Source organism: Piliocolobus tephrosceles, chromosome 21 (assembly GCF_002776525.5).
Source record: "Piliocolobus tephrosceles isolate RC106 chromosome 21, ASM277652v3, whole genome shotgun sequence".
Lineage (NCBI taxonomy): Eukaryota > Metazoa > Chordata > Mammalia > Primates > Cercopithecidae > Piliocolobus > Piliocolobus tephrosceles.
Genome location: NC_045454.1, coordinates 20,084,999 through 20,111,336, shown reverse-complemented (window position 1 = coordinate 20,111,336; position 26,338 = coordinate 20,084,999). Strand labels below are relative to the sequence as shown.

The window sequence follows — 26,338 nt, the reverse complement described above, 5'->3', positions numbered from 1 at the left end:
CACAAAATTAATGTACACAAATCAGTAGCCCTGCTATATGCCAACAGCAACCAAGCTGAGAATCAAATCAAGAACTCAACCCCTTTTACAATAGCTGCCAAAAAAATAAAATACTTAGGAATGTACTTAACCAAGGAGGAAAAACACCTCTATAAGGAAAACTACAAAACACTGCTCAAAGAAATCATAGATAACACAAACAAATGGAAACACATCCTGTGCTCGTGGATGGGTAGAATCAATATTGTGAAAATGACCATACTGCCAAAAGCAATCTACAAATTTGACACAATTCCCATCAAGATACCACCATCAATCTACACAGAACTAGAAAAAACAATCCTAAAATTCATATGGAACCAAAAAAGAGCCCACAGCCAAAGCAAGACTAAGCAAAAATAACAAATCTGGAGGCATTACATTATTTTACTTCGAACTATATTGTAAGACCATAGTCACCAAAACAGCATGGTAGTGGTATAAAAACAGGCATACAGACGAATGGAACCGAATAGAAAACCCAGAAATAAAGCCAAATACTTACAGTCAACATATCTTCGACAAAACAAACAAAAACATAAAGTGAGAAAAGGAAACTCTATTTAAGAAATGGTTTCAGGATAATTGGCAAGCCATATGTAGAAGAATGAAACTGGGGCCGGGCACGGTGGCTCACTCCTACAATCCCAGTACTTTGGGAGGCCGAGGTGGGCGGATCACGAGGTCAGGAGACAGAGACCATCCTGGCTAACAAGGTAAAACCCCGTCTCTACTAAAAATACAAAAAAATTAGCCAGGCGTGGTGATGGGCACCTGTAGTCCCAGCTACTTGGGAGGCTGAGGCAGGAGAATGGCGTGAACCTGGGAGGCGGAGCTTGCCCTGAGCTGAGATCTGGCCACTGCACTCCAGCCTGGGCGACAGAGAGAGACTCCATCTCAAAAAAAAAAAAAAAAAAAAAAAAAAGGAAGAATGAAACTGGATCCTCTGGATCCTCATCTCTCACCTTATACAAAAGTCAACTCAAGATGGATCAAAGACTTTAATATCTGAAACCAAAAAATTTCTAGAAGATATCATTCAAAAACCCCTCATAGACATTGGCTTAAGCAAAGACTTTATGACCAAGAACCCAAAAGCAAACACAACAAAAACAAAGATAAACAGATGGGACTTAATTAAACTAAAAAGCGTCTGCACAGCAAAATAATCAGCAAAGTAACACAGAATGGGAGAAAATCTTCGCAGTCTATACATCCAACAAAGGACTAATACTCAGAATCTACAAGGAACTCAAATCAGCAAGAAAAAAACAATCCCATCAAAAAGTGGGCTAGGACATGAATAGACAATTCTCAAAAGAAGATATATGAATGGCCAATGAACATATGAAAAAATACTCAACATCACTAATTATCAGGGAAATGCAAACCATAACCACCATATGATATTTTACTCCTGGAAGAATGGCCATAATCAAAAAATCAAAAAATAATAAATGTTGGCATGGATGTGGTGAAAAGGGAACACTTTTATACTATTAGTAGGAATGTAAACTAGTACAACCACTATGGAAAACAGTGTGGAGATTCCTTAAAGAACTAAAAGTGTATCTACCATTTGATCCAGCAATCCTACTCCTGGTATTTACCCAGAGGAAAAGAAGTCATTATAGGAAAAAGACACTTGCACATGCATGTTTATAGCAGCATGATTCGCAATTGCAAAAATATGGAACCAGCCTATATATAAAAAGGAACAAAATATTGGCATAAAAACAGAGTGAATTTTACTGTATACAAATAGAATTCAACCAGGATGTGAATTCTGGGAGGTGGAATCTAAAATAGAATGTAGAATATGACACATTAATTTAACTGTGCTACATAAGAGGTTTATTGTAGATTCTTTGGCATTTTCTACTTAATTATGTTGTCTGCAAATAGAAACAGTTATATTCCTTCCTTTTCAATCTTTATGTTTTTTATGTACTTCTCTTCCCTTATTGCACTGGCTAGAACTTCCAGTACAATAGTGACTGTTATAATAGTAGTAAGAGAGGACATCCTTGCATTGTTCCCAGTCTTAGAGATAAAGCATTCAGTATCTTACCATTAACTGTAATGTAGTTCTAGGTTTTTTGAAGATGCTCTTTAGTAACGGTTGTTCCCTTCAATTCCTAGTTTGCTGAGGAGTTGCTTTGTTTTTTGTTGTTAACATGAATGAATATTGACTTTTGTCAAGTGCTTTTCTGCATCTACTAACAGTCATATGTTTATTCTCTTATTACACTCAACTATAGTAATTGATTTTCAAAGGATGAACTGGAAATTCATCTCATATTCCCAAGGTGAACCCTATTGTGATATACTTTTTTCATATTGCTAGATTCAATTCACCCATATACTGTTGAGGATTTTTGTTTCTAACTCCATGAGGAATACTAGTCTGTAGTTTTCTTGTAATATCTTTGGCTTTGGTATCTGGGCAAAGCTGGCCTCATAAAATGAGTTGAAAGGTGTTCCTCCTCTTCTGCATTCTGGAAAAGTTTGTATAGAATCATTAGAATTTCTTCCGTAGATGTTTAGTATTTCACCTGGGAAATTATTTGGGTGTGGAGTTTCCATTTTGGAAGTTTTTAAATCACAAATTCAATTTCATGAATAGATATATAACTATTCATGTTATTTCTTGTCTGAATTTTGGTAGTTTAAGTCTTTCAAAAAATTTGCTTATTCATCCAAGTTGTCAAACTCACAGGTATGGAGTTGTCTGCAGTATTCTTTTATTATCCTTTTCAAATCTGTGGGGGTGAGTGTAACACCCTATCTTTCATTCCTGATATTAGCAATTTGTTTCTTTTTTTCAACTTTTATTGAGCTTTTCAAAGAACGAGCTTTTAGTTCACTGATTTTTCTCCATTATTTTTGGTTTCAAATTGTACTGAATTATGCTGGAAACTTTAATATCCCCTTCCTTTTGTTTATTTTGAGTTTAGTTTGCTTTTTTTTCCCTCTAGTTTGTTAAGGCAGAAGTGTAGTAATGATTTTTCTAATTATTTATATAATTTAATGCAACAAACTTCCCTCTAAGCACTAATTTAGCTGCTTCCCACATATTTTGGTGTGCTGTATTTCCATTTTCTTTCAAATTCTTTTTAAATTTTCTATAATGTTTCTTCTTTGACTCATGGACTATTTAGAAGTGTGTTTAATTTTGAAATATCTGGAGATTTTCCAGATACCTTTTTATTCTTCTAGTTTTATTCTGCTATGTTCTGAGAATAGACTTTGAATGACTTTTATGTCTTTAAAATTCTTGAGATTTCTATTATGGCCCCAAATATGATCTATGTTGGTGAATCTCTATGTGCACTTGAGGAAGATAGGTATTCTGCTGTTGTTTAGAGTGTTCTATACATGTCATTGACATTTGAACACTGAAAAAATTGACATTCAATACCTGAATGTTGGTTGATAATGTTGTTTTGGAGTCTTCTGTAACGTTTCTGATATTCTGCTTTCATGTTCTATTGATTCCTGAAAGAGGAGTTTTAAGCCCCGAACTATAATTGTGCATGTGTCTAGTTTTCCTTTCAGTTCTGTCAGTTTTTGCCTCGTGTATCTTGAAGCTGTGTTGTTAGCTGCATACACATTTATGATTGTTGTGTCTTCTTACTAACCCCTAGAGCATTATGTTTCTTCATCCCTGATTAAATCCCTTGTTTTAAACTTTGTCTAATATTAAAGTTGCTTCCTGGTTTTTTTTTTTTTTTTTTTTGGTTAGTATTTTGTGGTAGTTTTTCCTATGTCATTTGCTTTTAATACACTTATTTATCTTTATATTTAAAATGGGTATCTTAGGCTACTTCACCTTGCAGTCTGGTAGTTAAAATGGGTTTCTTGTAAAACAGCATTTAGATGAATCTTGCTCTTGCTCTTTTATTCAATGTGATAAGCTCTATCTGTAACTGGTGCATTCAGAATGATATTAAAATTGATTACTGATACAGCTGGATTAAGATGTATCATCTTCTTAGCTGTTTTCTATTTGCTCCTTTGTTCTTTTTCGCTCTCCTTCCCCCACTTTTCCCCTTTGGTTTCGTTTAATTGCACATTTGTTATTATTCCATTTTATCTCCCACTTAGTCATTGTGTATGTCCTTTTAACGTACTGTTGGATGTGGTTTTCTAGTATTTTGTTGGGGACTTTTGCATCTGTACTCACCAGGAATATTGCCTTGCACTTTTCCTGTGTCTCTGTCTTGCTTTGGTATCAGGATAATGCTGGCCTCATAAGATGAGTATGGAACTGGTCCCTCCTCTTCAATATTCTGAAAGATTTTGAAAAGGATTTCTATTAATTCATCTTTAACTGTTTGGTTGAATTCACCAGTGAAGCTGTATGGTCCAGGCCTCTTCCGTTAGGAGGTTTTTCATTCCTGATTCAGTTTCCACCCTGGTTATAGGTCTGTTCAGACTTTTTATAATATTTCTTCGTGATCTAATCTTGGTAGTTTGTATGTTTCTAGGAACTTATTTATTTGTGCTAGGTTATCCAGTTTGTTGACATGTAATTGTTCAGTTTTTTCTTAAGATCCTTTTTACTTCTGTGGCATCAGCTGTACAGTTTTTTCTTAAAATCCTTTTTATTTCTGTGGCATCAGTTGTATTGTCTCTTCTTTCAATTCTGATGCTATTTATTTGAGTCTTCTCTATTTTTTTCATAGTTTAGGTAAGGGTTTGTCAATTATCTTTTCAAAATACCAACTGTTAGTTTCTTTTCTTTTTTTTTTTTTTGAGTCAGAGTCTTGCTCTGTCGCCCAGGCTGGAGTGCAGTGGCACCACCTTGGCTCACTGCAAGCTCTGCCTCCCGGGTTCACACCATTCTCCTGCCCCAGCCTTCCAAGTAGCTGGGACTACAAGCGCCCGCCACCATGCCTAATTTTTTAAAAATATTTTTAGTAGGCCGGGCGCAGTGGCTCAAGCCTGTAATCCCAGCACTTTGGGAGGCCGAGACGGGCGGATCACGAGGTCAGGAGATCAAGACCATCCTGGCTAACACGGTGAAACCCCGTCTCTACTAAAAAATACAAAAAACTAGCCGGGCGAGGTGGCGGGCGCCTGTAGTCCCAGCTACTTGGGAGGCTGAGGCAGGAGAATGGCATAAACCCCAGAGGCGGAGCTTGCAGTGAGCGGAGATCCGGCCACTGCACTCCAGCCTGGGCGACAGAGCGAGACTCCGTCTCAAAAAAAAAAAAAAAAAAAAAAATTTTTTTAGTAGAGACTGGGTTTCACGGTGTTAGCCAGGATGGTCTCAATCTCCTGACCTCGTGATCCGCCCGTCTCGGCCTCCCAAAGTGCTGGGATTACAGGCTTGAGCCACCACGCCCAGCCCAAAATACCAGCTGTTAGTTTCTATCACTTTTCTATTTAATTTATTTATGCTTTCATTTCCTTTATTTCCTTCCTTCTGCTAACTTTGGGCTTAGTTTGCTCTTCTGATTCTAGTTCCTTGAGATGTAAAGTTAGTTGTTTATTTGAGATCTTTCTTCTTTTATCAATGTAAGAGCTTATCCATATGAATTTACCTCTCAGTACTGCTTTTGCTGCAACTTACAAGTTTTGGTATGTTGTGTTTTTGCCTCAAGATATTTTCTAATTTCATTTTTTATTTCTCCTTTGACCCAATGGTTATGCAAGATTCTGTTCATTTCAATATATTTGTGGATTTCTTGGTTTTCCTTGTTATATTTATTTCTGGTTTCATTCTACTGGGGTCAGAAAAGATATTTAGTATGACTTAGAGATTTAAAAAAATTTTAACATTTGTTTCGTGATCTAGTATGTGACGCATTATGGAGAAACCTCCATGTGTAGTGAAAAATAATATATATTCTACAGCTGTTGGGTAGAAAGTTCTGTATATGGCCAGGCACGGTGGCTCATGCCTGTAATCCCAGCACTTTGGGAGGCCGAGGCAGGCAGATCACCTGAGGTCAGGAGTTCGAGACCAGCCTGGATAACATGTTGAAACCCTGTCTCTACTAAAAATACAAAAATTAGCCAGGCGTGGTGGTGGATGCCTGTAATCTCAGCTACTCGGGAGGCTGAGGCAGGAGAATCACTTGAAACCAGGAGGCAGAGGTTGCAGACCCAAGATCAATGCTACTGCACTCCAGCCTGGGTGACAGAGCAAGACCCATCTTAAAAAAAAAAAAAAGAAAAGTTCTGTATATGTCTATTAGATCCATCAGGTCTACAGTGTTATTCAAGTCAAATGTTTCCTTACTGATCTGTCAGGAAGTTCTGTCCATTATTAATGGACAAAAAGTGGGGTATTAAAGTCTCCTATTATACTGTATTGCTGTATATTTCTCCCTTCAATTTTGCCAATGTTTCTTTTACATATTAGATGTCCTGGTGTTGGGTGCATATATATTTATAATCATTCTATCTTCCCAGTAGGTTGACCCTATTATCATTATAAAATGTGCTTCCTTGTCTCTTGTGACAGTTTTTTACTTAAATCCTATTTTATCTGATATACGTATAGCTACTGTGCTCTCTTTTAGTTACCATTTGCATGGATGATCTTTTTCCATCCCGCACCTTCAGCCTATGTGTACCCTTACGATCTGAAGTGAGCTTCTTGTAGACAGCATATAGTTGGGTCTTGTTTATATATCCATTCAGCGACTCTATGTTTCTTGATTGGGGAGTTTAATGTGCATTTCCTAAAATTATTGCTAGGGAAGAACTTACTATTGCTATTTTGTTAGTTGCTTTATGTTAGACTTCTTCCTTCATCTTTTCCACTGTTGCAGTCTCCCTTTGTGTTTTGTTAGTTTTTTGTATTGATATGCTTTGACTTCTTTCTCTTTTGTGTAGCCTCTATGGGTACTTTCTGGCATATGTGGTTAGTGTGGGGCTTACATAAAATATAGATATAATAGTATTTTAAAGGTGATAACAAACTTAACTTCAATCACATACAAAAACTCTGCATTTTAAATTCTTCTGCCCAAATTTTGTTATAATTGTCACAATTCACATCTATTCACAGTGTATCTTTTAATGTATTTCATATCTATTTTTAATACTTTTGTCTTTTAACTTTTATAGTAGAAATAAAAGTTATTTACCCACCACAATTATGGTAATGCAGTATTCTGTATTTACATGTATTTACCTTTACCAATGAGCTTCAAACTTTTCCATACTGTCTTTTTGCTGTTTGGTGTTTTTTTCATTTCTATTTGAAAACTTCCTTTGGCATTCTTTATAAGGGAGGTCTAGTGGTGATGAATTTCCTCATCTTTGGTTTGGGAAAGTCTTTCTCTCATCATCATTTTTAAAGGATAGTTTTGCCAAGTATAGTATTCCTGGTTGGCGGGGATTTTTTGCTATTGTTGTTTGTTTTGTTTTGTCTGTTTGATCTTTCACCTCTTTGAATATATCATTCTACTCTGTTCTGGCCTGCAAAGTTTCTGCTGAAAAATATCCCTTAATAGTCCTATGGATGTTCCCTTGTATGTGATAAGCTGCTTTTCTCTTGCTGCTTTCAAAATTCTGTCTTTGACTTTTGACAATTTGCTATAATGCATCCTGGTATGGGTTTGTTTCATTTTATTTTGTGTCCTTTGTGCTTCCTGAATCTGGATGTTTATTTCCTTTCCCAGCTTTGGGGAGTTTTCAGCCATTATTTTTAAAACAAGCTTTCCAGTCCTTTTTTTCTATTTTCTTCTGAGATTCCCATAATGTATACATTAGTCTGCTTGATGGTATTCTACAACCAACTTAAGCCTTCTTCACTCTTTTTCATTATTTTTTATTATCGCTCCCCTCACTGAATTATTTCTAATGGCTTGTCTTCCAGTTTGCTAATCCTTTCTTCTGCTTTATTTAGTCTGATGTTGAATCCTTCTAGTGAATTTTTCAGCCAATTCGCTGGGGAGCTCACAAAGAAAAGATGGAGTACTGGTTGCACAAACCAACTCCTTCTCTCCCCTGGATGAGTAAGGGCATCTCTTCCTGAATGTATGGTACTGTACCAGGGGCAGTATCTCTAGCAACAGGGTATCCTGAATCTTCGTACTAGCTTCCCTAGTCTTGTTTCATGTTCTTCCAGGATACAACACCCTTTACGATTAGTTTCTGATTTCTCACAAACAGAATTTGTCTGTGAATTGTTGCTGAATTAGTATTTTGGGAAGGTGAGAAAGGGTCCAAGTCTTCCTACACCACCATCTTGATGATGTCACCACCACCCCCCTTCATTTTGAAGGGATATTTTTGCTTGGTGTGAAATCCTGATTGACAGCTTTTTTTCCTGTACTTTAAAAATGATTCTCCCTTGTCTTCTTGCTTGCATGGTCTCTGATAATAGATCTGCCATACGTAATTCTTATTCTTGTTCCTCAATAGACAATTTTTTTCTTGTTATCTTCAAGATTTTCCTCTTATTTTTAGTTTCCAGCAGTTTAAATATAATATGTTTAGATGTGTTTTAAATTTTTGTTTTGGTATTTATCTCTGAGCTTCTTGGACATATGGTTTGCTGCCACTAACTCAGAAAATTCTCAGCCATCATTTATTTAAATACTTTTCTTCCATCTCTGCTGCAATTACCCATCAGGTCCATTTCATATTAGTCATAGTTATCTTAAATTCCTATTGGGTTGTTGCAATATCTATGTCATAACTAAGTCAGTTATGATTATTGCTTTGTCTCTTTGAAGTGTGTTTTTTCTTTTTCTTCTTGCCTTTCTACATGCCTCATAATCTTCGGTGAAGGCTGTACGTCTTGGGTAGTACAGTAGATACGACGATTAAGAAGTTTTTATGCTTAAACATGAGTATGCCTTCCCTTCTGCTAGGTTTTTAATGTGGGGGGTTATGCTGATCTATTCAATAGATGGACAGAGTTTGAGGTTTGTCATTGCTATGGTTACACTGAGTGTACCACAGGCTTCAATAATATCCTCTAATAATATCTGTGTTTAAGGTAAGGGTTGATTTCCCATGGTTGTTTTCTCAATGCAATTTTCTCCCTTAGTTTTGGGCGTTCCATTTGTGCTGCTCCTCAGAGAGAATCTCTCTTGCAGGCTTCCTAGCTGTACTCTACTATTGCTTCTATTTGATTCTTGTTATCTTGGTCGGGGTTGAGTAGATGGAGGGAAAGCATTCTCTTATGATCTCACTAAGTCTCAGTCTTAGGCAGACACCATATCCCTAAGTCTTGGGGATGTGGCTTTCACAAGCGCTGTTGCCACTCTGCCAGCTGTAGTGCTAGGCATAGAGCACATTTCTCCCCTACTCTCAGAGATAGCACTTTTTTTCAGGTCCCTTTCCTATACTGCAGTAGCTTTCTACAAGTCTTCTAAGGCAACTGTTTTTGCTGCTCTTCATTATGCGGTGATAGGGAAGATGGGTTTGGGCTGCTGTTGCTCTCCCCCAGCTAGCACCACAAGGAAAGGCTTCTCAGGATTCACCCCCATCTTCCCTATGAGTGCCTGTTGGGATTCCTAGAGGAAAAGCCTACAAGAGATTGCAACCCCCACCTCTCTAATTTTGCAAATCCCCCAGTAGTTTTACACTTTCATTAGCTGACATTCACACTTTAGAAATTTGTTTAAAAACTTGACAGCTGTATTTTCTTACTGGCTTATATGGTGTCTGGCAGAGTCCATCCCAGGTAAGTAAAGCTTGAGTCCTGTTTCTCTCAGCTGGCATCTTTCTTTCCCCAGATTTAAGATTACTTGGTTGCCCTGTGACCTCCGTTCTCTGATGGGTTCTAGAAAAGTTATTTTGTAGTTTGTCCATTTCCTTGTTGTAGGGTAGAAGTTTGTAGTCTCCTTGTTGTAATGATTGAAGCAAAGCTCCTTCCAGCTGTTTACATCCCTAAGGAGAAACCCAAAGTCCCCTCATTACAATAAACTTTTGAGAAGTCCTTCAGTTTATTTTGTCATGGGGCTCAAAAATACCTTGCAAATAAAGTTAGGATTAGGATAACAGTTTAAAGTCAAGTAAATTAGCTAGGATGGAGTAGGGGTGGGATAGCATTACAAGCAAAGCAGTAGCAATTAGTAAAGACTCAGAAAAGACAGAATTCAGTATACTGGAGGAACTCAACTTTAAGCTAATTGAGGAAATACTTTAGAAACAAATTCACAAACTAAATGTTATATTCATAATAAATGTTATTTTTCTTTCCTCTGCAGAGAACTTACTTCCAGGCATATCAATTTGTTTAGTTTCTGGACTATCATGCATAATTCCCTCCTGAAATAAGCTCTGATACAGTTAAAATGCTTACAGCAACTTGCATATCTACATAATAATATATATTTTTTAACATGCCACTTGCTTGAATCCACATTTTGCCAAAAACCTAAAACTCATTGAAAGCTGTACACCTGGCAGCGTTTCTCAAGGCAGAAATTCTCTAGTTAGCATGAGCTAACTCACAGACTGGGGATATGGCTCTATGGTGGACAACAACACTATTTTCTCCCCCACCCCCAACTCTTTCCTAGTCTTCGCTCCACTATTTCCATGTGTTCCCAGATTCCAGGTCCTACCACACCACTTTGCAACACATGTTTAAATCACAAGGGAAAAGGGCCAATGACACATGAAAGAAGGATATAAGGGCTGGACATTAGCACCCACTGATGGCTGGAAGAACAGCATTAAACTCTGTGGGTACCGCTCTGTCTGGGATCTAAGGTTGCCAAAGACAGTTGCAACCTACAGAAATCAAAAATTTAATTTCTCAAAAGCTTCTTTACTTTGTTCTCTCTTCAATTTGGTTGGCATGTTTGAAAACATTTTTATTCTACTCTCATACTCAAATAATAATTTGGCTAACTGTAGGCTTCTCAGAAAAACAATTTTTCCTCAGAAATTTAAAGCAACGTGACTTCACTTTGCGGCTCCAGTGACTTCTAGTGTTGCTGTATATTGACATTCTACTTCTAGATCATTCCAACGTTTTTTTTCCTCTGTAGAAAGTTTTTGGCCTTTCTTCTCTCGTGTTAGTTTCTGATAGTTGGTGTGGGTTTTTCTCATTAATCGCACTGAGCTTTTGGTCAATATATATCATGGACATATGGTCATTGCAATCCATATATTTATTGTTCTCTTCTAGGAAATTTTCTTGCACCTTTTTGTTGTCATTTTCACTACTTTCTCTTATGTATAATTCCTAAGAATAGGGTGATCTATCCCTTAAACTGACCATCTAAGTGTCTTATATTTTATCTCTTAAAATTTCTACTTCTCTCTTAGGGCCCGTATGTTTGAGAAGGAAGCTCCCATTCATGTTAGTTAAACATTAAGTCACAGAGCTCTCCATTAAGAAAACTTTTTCTTTAGATAGGGAATTGAAGCCTCATGAAACAGTTCAACTGCCTCCTACTTTCCTTTCCTCTAGTTAACTCTAAACATACTTGTATGTATATATTCTAAAAATTTTCCTCCAAAATTTATTGCTTTTAAAAACTCGAGGCCAGGCACAGTGACTCACACCTGTAATCCCAGCACTTTGGGAGGCCGAGGTGGGCAGATCGCAAGGTCAGGAGTTCAAGACCGGCCTGGCCAACACAGTGAAACCCCACCTCTACTAAAAATACAAAAAATTAGTCAGGTGTGGTAGCAGGCGCCTGTAATCCTGTAGTTACTTGGGAGGCTGAGGTAGGAGAATCGCTTGAACCCAGGAGGTGGAGGTTGCAGTGAGCCTAGATCGTACCAGTGTACTCCAGCCTGGGCGACACAGCGAGACTGTCTCAAACAAAAACAAAAACAACACAAAACTCGAACTACAAAAACGTTGAAAGATCGGTACAAAGAATACTTCTAAAACCCTTAACCTATATTCAGAAATTGCCACATTTTTCTACCTCTCTTTCCTTCTCTAAAAACATGTACACAGACTTCAAACTTAACTCTTTCAGAATGACCTCCAAAAACTAAGAAGTCTCCTACACAGACACAGTGCCATTATCACAGCAAAGATATTAAACATTAGTACAATAAAATATATTATTTCTATTCATATTTCCCTAGTTGTCCCAACAATATCCTTTAAAACCAATTTTAAAATAAATTCAGGATTTAATCGAGAATTCTATCCTTATAAAATGCATCTTAAGTAACACTCCTTTGTTTAAACTTATTTTTTCTCCCCTTGCCCAAAATGTATTGGCTTATAGTAACAGAGAAACTGAGGTATGTGGAAATAGGAAAGGAAAAGAGAGTGTGGAATTGGTGTATAATGTTTAAGAATCAACAAAATAAAACTGGAAAAGCTTAGATATTTTTATATATATATATATATATTTTTTTTTTGGAAACAGGGTCTCACTCTGTTGCCCAAGCTGGAGAAGCGCATGGCTCGCTGCAGCCTTGATCTACGAGGTTCAAGTGATTCTCCCATCTCAGCCTCCCAAGTAGCTGGGACCACAGGCACGCACCACCATGCCTGGCTAATTTATATATTTTTGGTAAAGACGGGGTTTTGCCATGTTGCCCAGGCTGGTCTTGAACACTTGGTCTCAAATGATCTGCCCGCCTCGGCCTCCCAAAGTGCTAGGCTTATAGACATGAGTCACCATGCTCAGGCTGATATTTTTATATTCTTTATGGAGTCCTTTTTTAAAACTGTATTTTATTTTAGATTCAAGTGCTACCTGTGCTTGTTTGTTACATGGGTATTACCTTAAATTTACTTCAATGACAACTTTTATAATTTTGTTTCTGAATACCTCATTAGCTTCATCTTTCACTCCCTGAAAATAAACTCCAGCCATACACAATTACATGCTTTCTTAAAATATACAAAGCTCCTTAAAAGTTACTCTATATTACGTTCCCATGCCTAGAAACTATCTCTTGATTGCTGATCATCAGTTCCTTCTTGCCTTTGACTAATGCCTTCTTGTTCTTAAAGAGATCAGATTAAGAACGACTTTATTATTTGATTGGGATATCCCTCTATGTGGATCTATCTGTACTCCTGTATCTCATGAGCTTAACCATCTTGTGGCATTTATTGCTCTGCCAATGCACTCACTGATTTATCTGTCTAAGTAGGACTGTGAACCACTTATGGCAGGGACTGGTCATATGGTTTGATGTTTCATTGCCCAGCACAACCTATATAAGAAAAGATGTGCAGTAAAAGTTTGTGCAATGAATTTAAAATAACTATGATTAATATTTTGAGTACTCTATGACAAAGTTAGAAAAAGAGATGGGTACTATAAGCAGAGAAATGCAAGCTATAAGAAGGAATCAAAAGAAATGCTAGAAATAAAAAACATATTAACAAAAACAAAGAATGCCTTCAATGGACTCATCAACAAACTCAACGCAGTAGAGGAAACAATCAGTGAACCTGAAAATAGAAACTTCAAAAGAAACTCCCCAAACTAAAGTGCACAGAGGAAAAAGAATGAAAAACAAGAGAACATCCAAACTGTGGGACAGTATCAAAACATGTATCTATTAAATAGACATCTGTTTTCCCAACTAGAAAACCAAAAAGAGAAAAAAGAGAACACAGATGAAATATTGTAAGTAATAATGTCCATGAATGTTTCAAATTAATGACACACATCAAACCACAGATTGAGGAAGCGCAAAGAACACTAAGCAGGATAAATACCAAAACAAAACAAAACAAAAGTGTATATCATATTGAAACTGAAAAAAAAAAAAAAAGAAAAAGAAAAGGTATTCAAGGAACCCAGAGAAAAGTAACACCTTACCTATAAAATGACATTGATAAAACTTACAGCAGACTTCTTGTCAGAAACCATATAAGCAAGAAAAAAGTGGTATGAAATATCTAAAGCATTAAATGAAAAAGAGTCACCAACCCAGAATTTTCTATCCAGGGAAATTATCCTTCAAAATTAAAGGAGAAATGAAGACTTTCTCAAAACAAAAGCTAAGGGAATTCATCACCAGCAGACCTACCCTGTAAGAAATGTTAAAAAGTTATTTAGTCAGAAGAAAAACAATATAGGTCAGAAACATGGATTTACATAAAGAAAGGAAGTGCATCAGAGACGAAATCATGAAGGGTAAGATAAAATCTTTTGGTTCTTTTATTAGTAATTGATCTAAAAGATAAATGTTTGTCAAAGGCTATAATGATAACAATGTTATTAGGTGATTATAGCTCACGGATAAGTGAAATGAATGAAAGAGACATCACAAGTGACATAACAATGGAGAAGAAGGGGGAACTGGGAATGCTGTTGTAAGGTTTCTGCACTACATATGAAGCAGTACAGCATTTTTCAAAAGTGAATTTAGATTAGTTAAAAATACATATTGAAAACTTTAGGGTGACACTAACAATTTTTAAAGAAGTATAAATGATTAAGTAAACAGGAGATAAAATGAAATAATATAAAATGCTCAGTGAAAACCGTAGTAATCAAACAAAGGAGGGGGGAAGAGAAGAAACCAAAGAAATAAAAAAAAGTTTCTATTTGTACAGGAAGCAAATGGAAAACAGGAAGATGGCAGGTTTTTTTATTTTTTTATTTTTTATTTTTTGAGACGGAGTCTCACTCTGTTGCCCAGCTGGAGTGCAGTGGGGAACAATCTTGGCTCACTGCAGTCTCCGCCTCCTGGGTTCAAGCGATTCTCCTGCCTCAGCCTCAGCTGGGATTACAGGCATGTGCCACCACGCCTGGCTAATTTTTGTATTTTCAGTAGAGACGGAGTTTCGCCAGGTTGGTCTTAAACTCCTGACCTCAGGTGATCTGCCTGCCTCGGCCTCCCAAGGTGCTGGGATTACAGGCATGAGCCACCATGCCCAGCTAATGGTAGATGTTAATCCAACTACAAAAATAATCACACCAAGTATAAATGGTCCAAACACAGCAATTAGAAGACAGATTGTCAGAGTGCATTTAAAAAACAAACAAACAAACAAAACAACCAACTATATATGTCTACAAGAAACCCACTTTAACATTCAGGTTACAAGTACAGAGATGAAGCTACGCATGGTGGCATGCACCTGCAGTCCAAGCTATTTGCGGGGGCTGAGGCAGTAAGGTTGCTTGAACATAGGAGTTCAAAGCTGCAGTGTGCCATGACTGCATCTGTGAATAGTCACTGCACTCTAGCCTGGGCAGCATAGTGAAACCCTGTCTCAAAAAAAAAAAAAAAAAAGAAAAAAAAGTCAAGGGATGAGACTGGTTGCCTATCCTTCCCTAGAAATGAAAAAAACAAACCAACAGGCAAAACCTGTCAGAAACCAGACTTTCAGAAACTCTGGGAAATAGTTAAAGGTTGCATCCAAGCAAACACTTAACCAGGAGAAAGGCGTATTAAACGTGGTAGCAGGTCTATGTGGCATTTTAACTAACTTATTCACAATTTACAAAAGTGACAAAAACTCCAAGACAATAGGAATAATTCAAACAAAAGCTGTATAAGAGCATAGTCAAGAAAATGTATTAAGGTTCACAAAAGTAGCCTTAAATAAATACCATAGTTAAAGACAGAAAAAATCAGCATGGTAAAGATGCCTATTTTCCCAATAGTATCTATAAAATTAATATAATTTCAATCATAATTACCATAAAGTTTTTCACTCAACTTATCAAGCCAATCCTCAAATTTATTTACGATGAAAAAGCTGGACAAGTAAAAAAAAATATGGATAGTAAACTAGCATTTTATGCATATTTGCTTACATTAAAAAGTAGAAGGAAAACCAAAAAACTTAACAATTTAAAAATGGTTACTAAAGGGTGGTAGAGACACAAATAGAATAAACACAAGACTTCTCTTTATTTTCTGTATTTGTTTTGTGTACACTTTAATACACCTTGTTTTGTATAGCTGACTTTCCAACCATATAAGTGTTTTACATAATTATAGGACAAAATTAAATTGGATCAAATGTTGAAACAAAAGCTATACCTAAAAACCAAAAGCAAAAGAAAACAAATGAAACTAATCATGTATCAAGTTTTCAGCTTAACCACATGGAAATTAGTTATAGTTACTTTAAAGTTCAGTAATTAGACTGTACTTCTCTAGAGGGATATATTCTAGCAGCAAATAGATCTATAAAGAAATGTTAAAATTATTTACTGTAGGAATATTGTAAGGACTAATAACGTTGCTCTGAAATTGTCTTATTTATACATACATATATAGATATACAGATGGATCATTGAGCAAATAAAAGCTACAAAAATAAAACCAAAGTTAAAACTCTATAATTTAATTTTTTTTTTTCTTTGAGATGGAGTCTCGCTCTGTTGTCCAGGCTGGAGTACAATGGCGCAATCTCGGCTCACTGCAAGCTCCACCTACCAGGTTCATGCCATTCTCCTGCCTCAACCTCCCAAGTAGCTGGGACTACTGGTGCCTGCCACCACGCCTGGCTAATTTTTTATATATTTTTTTAGTAGAGACAGGGTTTCACCATGTTTGCCAGGATGGTCTCGATCTCCTGACCTCGTGATCCACCCGCCTCGGACTTCCAAAGTGGTGGGATTACAGGCATGAGCCACTGCATCTGGCTAAAATTTTTAACATTGGAAACAGCAGTATGAACTCATCATGCTCATTTTGTTAAGAATATATTTCTTGTTACAATAGGAATGAACCTTGAAAACATGCTAAGTGAAAGAAGTCAGTCAAAAAAGATCACATAATACATTATTTTATTTATATGAAATGTGTGGAATAGGGAAATTTATAGAGACAGAAAGATCAGTAGTTGATTAGGTTGGGCAGGACCTAGGGGATGCGTACCATAAATCCCATATGAATACCATGTTTCCTTTAGGGATGAAATGCTCTAAAATTCCATTGTGGTGGTCGTTTCATAACCCCATGAAAAAATATATATACAATTATATTTATTATTGTTGTTATTATTATTATTATTATTATTATTATTATTATTTTGAGACAGAGTCTCACTCTGTCGCCCAGGCTGGAGTGCAGTGGTGCGATCTTGGCTCACTGCAACCTCTGCCTTCCGAGTTCAAGTGATTCTCTTGCCTCAGCCTCCTGAGTAGCTGGGATTACAGGTGTGCACCACCACGCCAGACTAATTTTTGTATTTTTAGTAGAATTGGGGTTTCACCATGTTGGTCGGGCTAGTCTCGAACTCCTGACCTTGTGACCCGCCCGCCTTGGCCTCCCAAAGTGTTGGGATTACAGGCGTGAGCCACTGCACCTGGCCGAATATATATATATTTTTAAAAATATTAAACTGTATATTTTAAAAGGGTAAAAGGTATTGTTATGAATTATATCTTTTTTTTTTTTTTTTTTTTTGAGGCGGAGTCTCGCTCTGTCGCCTGGACTGGAGTGCAGTGGCCGGATCTCAGCTCACTGCAAGCTCCGCCTCCCGGGTTTACGCCATTCTCCTGCCTCAGCCTCCGGAGTAGCTGGGACTACAGGCGCCCACCACCTCGCCCGGCTAGTTTTTGTATTTTTAGTAGAGACGGGGTTTCACCGTGTAGACCAGGATGGTCTCGATCTCCTGACCTCGTGATCCGCCCGTCTCGGCCTCCCAAAGTGCTGGGATTACAGGCTTGAGCCACCGCGCCCGGCATGAATTATATCTTAATCAAGTTGTTAAAATATATACATATATATCCTAGCTCTGTCCACACACACAAAAACCCTCTAACAACAACCATTCCAACAGCAACAAGCACTATAACTGTGGTCTCAAAATACCATTTCCTACTTAAAGCAATCAGGGCACCATGCAGAAAAGACTGATTTCATGCGTAGGGCAGAAAATGTTCAAAATGATCTGGGGATGTCCTATCATATCAGAAACGTAGGACACCATCAAACACTACTGGGGATGTGTTAAAAGGATTCAGAAGCTATCCTGAAACAGTAGCCAAAAATGGGAAAATTTAAGCTTCGAAAAGAAAATAAGTGCAGTAATTTAAAACACATCAAATATGCTAAAAATGATGAATATATAATGGTAATAATAATAAAAACAACCCACTAGGAGATGCCAGGGAACCACTTCAATAACTCAAAATCATATAAAGGGAAAGAATCCATTTATTCTGCCTTTTCTGTACAAACTGTACCTAAGGGTGAACAAACAGTTGACGAGGAAAATTTCTTCTTTAGGAAAATATTCTAGCTAGTAAACGAAGGAATGACAGAATTAGAATATTGCCATTTTGCAGCCCTTACTGAAATAATGGGTCTAGTTAGTAATCATCCATGTTTTCTAAAACCAGTATAGTGGTAAGAAGAAGAACTGTTCTATTTTTGAAACATATGAAAAATATTCTTTTTGTTTTGAGATGGAGTCTCGCTCTGTGGCCAGGCTGGAGTACAATGGCGTGATCTTGGCTCACTGCAACTTCCACCTCCCAGGTTCAAGCGATTCTCCTGCCTCAGGCTCCGGAGTAGCTGGGACTACAGGTGCACACCACCATGCCCAGCGAATTTTTGTATTTTTAGTAGAGACAGGGTTTCACCACGTTGGCCAGGATGGTCTTGATCCCTTGACCTCATGATCTGCCCACTTCGGCCTCCCAAAGTGCTGGGATTACAGGCGTGAGCCACCGTGCTCGGCCCATCCCTCAATATGTCTCACCTTACTTCCTCTAATATTACAACCCAATAGTCCTTCAACCCTGTCAGGACCTTCCATTCCTTGATTCTACTAATTTTTTACTGTCCTTCACCCTCTTCCTGTCCTCACTTTTCCACTTACCTAGCCTAAAATCCAAAATCAAAACAACAATCCATTATTTTCGAACTTAAGATTCCTTTTGCCTCTCTCTCACATTATTCCTCTTTGCTTCATGAAACCAACAGTCTGGTTACATCCAAATCTCCCCCTAACCTGTCTGTGGCTGCAACTATGCAGATGAACACTGCAGGATAAAAAGCGGATGAACACTGCAGGAGAAAAAACACACAGCTATACAGAATAGGCTCACTTTAAATTCATAAATACTAACATTAAGTGGGTCTTTAATGGTCCCTAAGAATCATAATTTCTCTATTTTCTGTCCCAATCTCTGTGATTTTCTTTCCCTTGCTCTTCTCAAACTCTAGCACTAATCTCACTCTCATCTGAGTCTCTTGCTAGGTACTCCACTATAACATTAAAACAATCATAAGAGAAGGTTCACAAGTTCTAACCAACACATCTGCCCATTTACTTGTATCTACATCTGCCCATTTACTTGTATCTGTGCCTGAGTACTTCTCCCTTCTCTCTTGTTATTACCATGGTCAAGGTCCAAGCTCAGCCACACTCTGCCATGAGATCTCATTTGCTCCGGCTACTTAAGGACATTTTTATATTATCTGCTTTCTCTCCTGTATTGTAGTTTCTCTCTCTACTGGATCATTTCAATCAGTATATAAACAGAATGTATACCTCTTAACTCCAGCTACCACACCATTTCACTTCTTCCATTTAGAAAAAAAAAAATCTTCAAGAATTGTCTAGACTTGATATCTCCAATTTTTTCTTTTCCAATTCTCTCTTTGACCTAAAATTCCATGGACACTGCTTTCAGGGTCCCTAATAAATGAATTTCATGTTGCCAAATTCCATGTTTCTTTCTCATTCCTCATTTTACGTGGCCTATCGGTAGCACCCGACACAGTTCTTGTTAAAACACATTCTTCTCTTGGTTTCCAGAATATCACACTCACCTAGTGTTCCTTCAACATTTCAAGCTAGTCCCTGTCAGTCTCTTTTGCTAATTCCTCCTTACTTCCCAGAGTTTGTTATGTTAGAGTGACTCAGAGAGATCAGTTCTTTGTCTCTACCTTTCTCTATCTATCCTAACCTCTAAGTGATCTCATTCAGTCTCGTGTTAAATATCATTTATATCCTGATAATTCCCCAATATGTCTCCATCCTAGACCTTAGATCTCTCTTGTCTCTCCTTTTGAACTTCATACTTGTATATCGAGTTGCCACCTTGATATCTCCACTTGAATGTCTAATGGGCATCCTCACATTTCACATACTATATTCCAAACTGAAATCTCACTATTTTCCTACATTCCAAGTCAGTTTTTCCTACATTGTTCCCCTTCGCAGTTAATGACACCTCCATTCAAGTTACTCATAAAAACAATATCGTGTCACCTTGTCTCATTCACACTCTGCCTCAATTTGTCAGCAAATCACAGCAGCTCTACCTTTAAATTATATCTAGTACATGACTACTACTTACCATTTTTACTACTCTGGTCCAGATCACCAATATATTTTCCCTAAAGTACTACAATACAATCATATGCTATGTAACAATGTTTCAGCCAACAACAGATCACATATACAACAGTGGTCCTATAAGATTTTAATGAAGCTAAAAAATTCCTATCACCTAGTGACGTCATAGCCATCATAACGTCATAAAACAATGCATTACACATGTAACCTAGGTTTATATAAGTACACTCTATGATGTCTGTTGTGATGCTAATGTAAACAAAACACCCCTACTGCACTGCCAGTGGTATAAAAGTATAGCACATACAGTTGTGTATGGTATTAGTATTTGATAATATTATTGATTATTGATCATGCGTATAGTACATAATACTTGAAAATAATAATAAATGACCATTACTGCTTTATGTATTTACTACACTATATTTTTATTGTCATTTTAGAGTATACTCCTACTTAAAAAAAAAAGTGAACTGTAAAATAGCCTCAAGCAGGTCCTTCCAGAGGTATTCCAGAAGACATTATTGTCATAGCAGATGATAACAATAACAATGCATGTTTTTTGTTTCCTGCATGTTCCATGCATATTTATTGCCCCTGAAGACCTTCCAGCGGAACAAGATAAGGTGGAAGACAGTGATATTGATGATTCTGACCCTGTGTAAGCCTAGGCTAATGTGTTTGTCTTAGTTTTCAGCAAAGGAGTTTCAAAAGTTAAAACGTTTTTAATAGAAAAAAGCTTATAAAGATATAAAGAAGGCCGGGCGCAGTGGCTCATGCCTGTAATCCCAGCACTTTGGGAGGCTGAGGCGGGTGGATCACCTGAGGTCAGGAGTTCGAGACCAGCCTGACCAACATGGAGAAACCCCGTCTCTACTAAAAATACAAAATTAGCTGGGCCTGGTGGCACATGCCTATAATCCCAGCTACTAGGGAGATTGAGGCAGGAGAATTGCTTGAACCTGGGAGGCAGAGGTTGCAGTGAGCCAAGATCGTGCCATTGCACTCCAGCTTGGGCAACAAGAGTGAAACTCTGCCTCAAAAAAAAAAAAAAAGATATAAAGAAAATATTTTTGTACAGCTATACAATATGTTTGTGTTTTAAGCTAAGTGTAAAAAAGTTTAAAAAATTTAAAAGTGTATAAAGTAAAAGAGTTACAGTAAGCTAAGGTTAATTTATTACTGAAAAAAGAAAAATGTTTTTATAAATTTAGTGTAGCCTAAGTGTATGGTGTTTATAAAGTCAACAGTAGTGTACACTAATGTCCTCACCCTTCGTATTCACTCACCACCACACACAAAAATATATATATATAGGTGTACCAATTTTAATCTTATTTATTTATTTATTTATTTTTGAGATGGCATCTCACTCTGTTGCCCAGGATGGAGTACGGTGGCACAATCTCGGCTCAATGTGAGCTCCACCTCCCAGGTTCAAGTGATTTTCCTGCCTCAGCCTCCCGAGTAGCTGGGACTACAGGAGTGTTCCACCACACCTGGCTAATTTTTAGTAGAGATGGGGTTTCACCCTGTTAGACAGGATGGCCTTGATCTCCTGACCTTGTGATCCGCCCACCTTGACCTCCCAAACTGCTGGGATTACAGGCATAAGCCACTGCGCCCGGCCCATTTTTAATCTTTCATACTGCATTTTCACTGTATCTTTTCTGTGTTTAGATATGTTTAGATACACAATGTCTTACCATTGTGCTACAGTTGCCTATGGTAGTCAGTACAGTAACATGCTGTGCAGGTTTGTGGCCTGATAATAGGCTATGCCATACAGCCTAGGTTTGCAGGAGGCTATACCATCTAGGTTGTGTAAGTACACTCCATGATGTTCGTACAAGGACAAAATTGTCTAACCAAGTATTTTCCAGAATGTATACCCATCATTAAGCAACACAACTGTAGTTTCCTAATTGGTCTCTCTGCTTCTTCCCTTGACCTCCCCGCTTTTTCCTCATTCGTCCTCCCATAGGCCATTCTCATCAGAGCTGCCAAAGCTATCTTCCTAAACTGTAAGCAGATAGTATCACTTCCATGCTCAAAAACCCTCCAGCAGCTTCCCATCTCACTCAGAGGAGAAGCCAAAATTAGTACTACGGGCCATAAAGCCCAATCTGATCTGCCCTCCTCCCCTCCACCTACCTTTCTTCTCTTCTCTCCCACTACTCTCCCCTTCAATTACTCTATTTCAGCCACACCAGCCTCTTCACTAACAGGCATGTTGCCACTTCAGAGCCTTTACAACTGCTGTTCCCTCTGCCTGGAATAACTTTCCTCACTTACGCATAAATAGATCCTTTACTTCCTTCATATCGTTATTACTACCTTTTCAGGATGCCTTCCCTGAAGAGCCCATCTAAAACTCAAACTCCCATTTCTAATTCTAAATAGCCTCTCACTTCACATTTTTTCTTAGTATTTTTCACCATTTAATATACTTCATATTTAATTTACTTACCTTGTTTATTATCTGGCCCACAAAAATGTAAGTACCATGATAGTAGGGGGGTTGCCTTTTGTTCACAGCTATATCCCAAGCACCTAGGATTGTGCCTTTACACAGACAGCGTTCAATAAATGATGAGTCTATGAATGAATGAATCCTTAATATATGAAGAACTCTGGAAAAGAAATTTGAAACCAGAACGCTACTTTAGAAAACGTATAATTCACAAAAGATTTTTTAAATGCTTGACTTCAATAAGTAATCAAACAATTGTTGTATAGTAAATTAATTAATTTATAGCCATGAGGTTAACAAAGATTACTACTATTTAGAATATCCATTGTTATCAACGGTGTATGAGGATATAGGCAGTCTTATGCCAGTAATACTGCAGATATTGGAACTTTACAGAAGAATAATTGGATAGGCTCAGGGAACCTTTAATAAGAGCATACATTTTTGACCTATCAATTCTACTTTTAGGAGCCTGCTCCCCCTCCAAAAATTTTAGAAAAGTACATTAAAACATGTGCCAAATAGTTGCTGATAAACACACAGTTTATAATTTCAATAAGCTAGAGAGAACCAAATCACCCATCAACAGGGGTAAACATATACCATGAAATACTTTAAAATGACGGCATAATTTGTGATTCTTTAAATGGAAAGATACTAATCATATATTGTTAAATAAGAAAGGTTGGTTACAGAGCTGTATGTATAGTGTGACTGCAATTTTGAAGCCATCATGCACATATATAGAAAATATGAACGTATACGTATGTATTCACAAAGGCGGGGGTGAAAAGATGGAAAGTAAATTTTGACAGTAGTTGCATGGCTGGTACAACTATGAATGATTTTTTTTCTTCGAGCTTTTCTGTATTTTTCTCCACCCCACTCTACTCCCCACATGAGGTGGAGTAGGGGACGAGGAGAATGAGTTTAGTACGTACACAAAACAATGTAGCTAATACACGAAAATCAAATTAAAAATAAAGTGTTGAGGCTATCGATGTTTCATATAAAAACATATTTCCGGTCGGGCGCGGTGGCTCACGTCTGCAATCCCAGCACTTTGGGAGGCTGAGGTGGGTGGATCACCTGAGGTGAGGAGTTCGAGACCAGCCTGACCCACATGGAGAAACCCCTTCTCTACTAAAAATACAAAATTAGCCAGGCGGGGTGGCATGTGCCTGTAATTCCAGCTACTCGGGAGGCTGAGGCAGGAGAATCGCTTGTACCCGGGAGGCAGAGGTTGTGGTGAGCTGAGATCGCGCCATTGCACTCCAGCAGCCTGTGCAACAAGAGCGAAACTGCATCTCAAAATCAAAACAAAACAAAACAAAAACAAACAAAAAGAACATATTTCCAATGACCACAGCCAAAGACATGCAGCGCTGGCACAAATGCCAACTGTCACACATCTAAACCCACAAGCACACCCTACCTTGCAAAAACAGTTTTTCATTCATTCAAGATCCCACTGTCACGCATGTTTGCACGCAGGTTCATACTGAAAGATAAAAGGGAAAGTGCCTCCACGAAATCCGCTTACGGACACGCTCCCGGGGCCACACTTAGCCAGACAAACGTCTGGCAAATGACAGTCACTTCACGCCAGACTCTCACAGTCCTTCACACGCCACTCCCACTGCCTCAGGGAACCACAGGCACAGGCATTGCCCCGCCCGGCGTCTTCTTCCAAAGATTGGGGCACCGGGTCCGCGGGCCCTCACTCCCACCCAGCACAAAGAGTCCGGCGCTCAGAGCTAGCGGTTTCCCGAGGACTCACCACCGAGCCCGCGGACACAGGCCCCGATTCCACACCTAACGCTGCCAAAGCGGCACAGCCGGCGCGGGCTGGGACAGAGGCGCCCCTGAGGCCGGGGCTGTAGGTGGCTGAGGGCGCCACAAGCCTTGGTCCGTTAGACCAGGGGAGACGCTTCCCAGAGGCCCCCGCGGCTCACCCGGGCGGGACTGGCTTCCCCGTTTGCACGTCCTGAGAAGCCCACCACGGCGTTCCAGGGTTCAGGGCTCACAGCTCCGCGCAGGGGAGCTCAGCCTAGGGTTTTGCTGGAGCGGCCTCCTGCCAGCCCAGCTCTGAGATTGGGAGCACAACTTCGTACTAAGAATCGAGTCGTTCCGGGGCTTCCTGCGCCGAACTACATTTCCCAGAGGCCTTCGCGGCCCTATTCCCCCCTCGCCCCCAGCAAAAAGGCACTTCCTTCTTATAGTGGGCTGGGGCTGCATGTTCGCAGGGTCCGTGAAGGAAGCCTGGCTCAGTCTATTTAGTTCCGTCTTTTCGGGTTTCTACCTGAGACTAGAATACAGCATGGTGAAGGTGGTGAAAGCTCCAGGGCCCCTGAAGGCCGGGTCAGCTGGAGCCTTAAGGTCCTGGCAGCGGCTAGAACAGGGAGGAGTGACGTTGTGTGACTGTATGTGTGAAACTTCGGCCATGGAATTTGGAGTTTGGGGTTTCCTGGGCGAGAGACCATGTCCAGTGACATCTGAGGTCGTGCGAATATGTGATCTTTTGTGTGACCATGGTCGCGTTTTATATTCTCGTGGCTGTTTGATTCTGACCTTGCATGTATTTGTTCTTTCTGGACTTCTCGAAATGACAGGGTTACTGGATTTCATGACCCGGGATCGTGAGGGAAAAGTAGTGTGGCCAATCCCCCTGGATTCTAAACAGACTTGGCCTTACTAGCTGTGTCATCTCAGACTAGGTACTTAACTTCTCCATGCCTTTAGTCTTAATATCTTTTTTTTTTTGAGACAGAGCCTCACTTTGTTACCCATGCTGGAGTGCTGAGGCGCGATGCTGGCTCACTGCTGCCTCGAACTTGCGGGCTCAAGTGATTCTCTGCCTCAGCCTTCCGAGTAACTGGGACTACAATCACGGGACACCCCCCCTGGCTGATTTTTTTTTTTAATTGTTAGTAGAGATGAGGTCTCACTATGTTGCCCAGGCTGGTCTCGAACTTCTGAGCTCAAGCGATCCTCAGCCTGGGCCTCACAAAGTGCTGGGGTTACAGGCATGAGCCGCACGGGGCCGGTCTAAACAGATAATAGGCCGGACCCGGTGACTCACGCCTGTGATCCCAGCACTTTGGGTGGCCAAGGCGGACGGATCATTTGAGGTCTGGCGGTTTTTTCTCTTTTTCTTTCTTTCTTTTCTTTTTTTTAGACGGACTCTTGCTCTGTCGCTCAGGCTGGAGTGCAGTGGCACGATCTTGGCTCACTACAACCTCCGCTTCTCCGCCTCCCGGGTTCAGGCAGTTTTCCTGCCTCAGCCTCCTGAGTAAGCTGGGACTACAGGAGGGTGCCACCACACCCGGCTAATTCTTTTGTATTTTTAGTAGAGACGGGATTCCACGATATTGGTCAGGCTGGTCTGGAACTCCTGACCTCGTGATCTGCCCGCCTCGGCCTCCCAAAGTGCTGGGATTACAGGAATGAGCCACCGCGCCTGGCCGAGGGTAGCGAGCGGGAGGCTGCCAGGAGTGTAGTACGCTTGTGCAGTTTACCTCCTCGTGTAGGGAAAGGATAGGTTAGCCTGTTGCTGTGTTATTATAGATAGAAGTAAGTTTAAGAGACTCAATTCGGCTCTATATTTGAGATGCTGTTAATCTGTGACTCTACCCCCA

At 39.1% G+C, this 26,338-nt stretch overlaps 1 protein-coding gene across 10 annotated transcripts in view; it reads right to left on the bottom strand.

Moving 5' to 3' along the window:
* Positions 1–25,421, bottom strand: part of ZNF569 (zinc finger protein 569) — a 67,735-nt gene extending 42,314 nt beyond the window's left edge. For 2 of the 10 annotated variants that reach the window (XM_023229423.3, XM_023229424.3), the window contains exon 1: positions 7,190–9,645. Coding sequence is in view for 3 of the 10 variants with exons in the window: in XM_023229416.2 (XP_023085184.1) it covers positions 9,661–9,689 (29 nt within the window). In the remaining 7 variants the exon portion in view is untranslated. The other 8 variants (XM_023229416.2, XM_023229414.2, XM_023229420.2 and 5 more) reach the window with 8 other exon arrangements.
* Between the last annotated feature and the right edge of the window lie 917 nt (positions 25,422–26,338).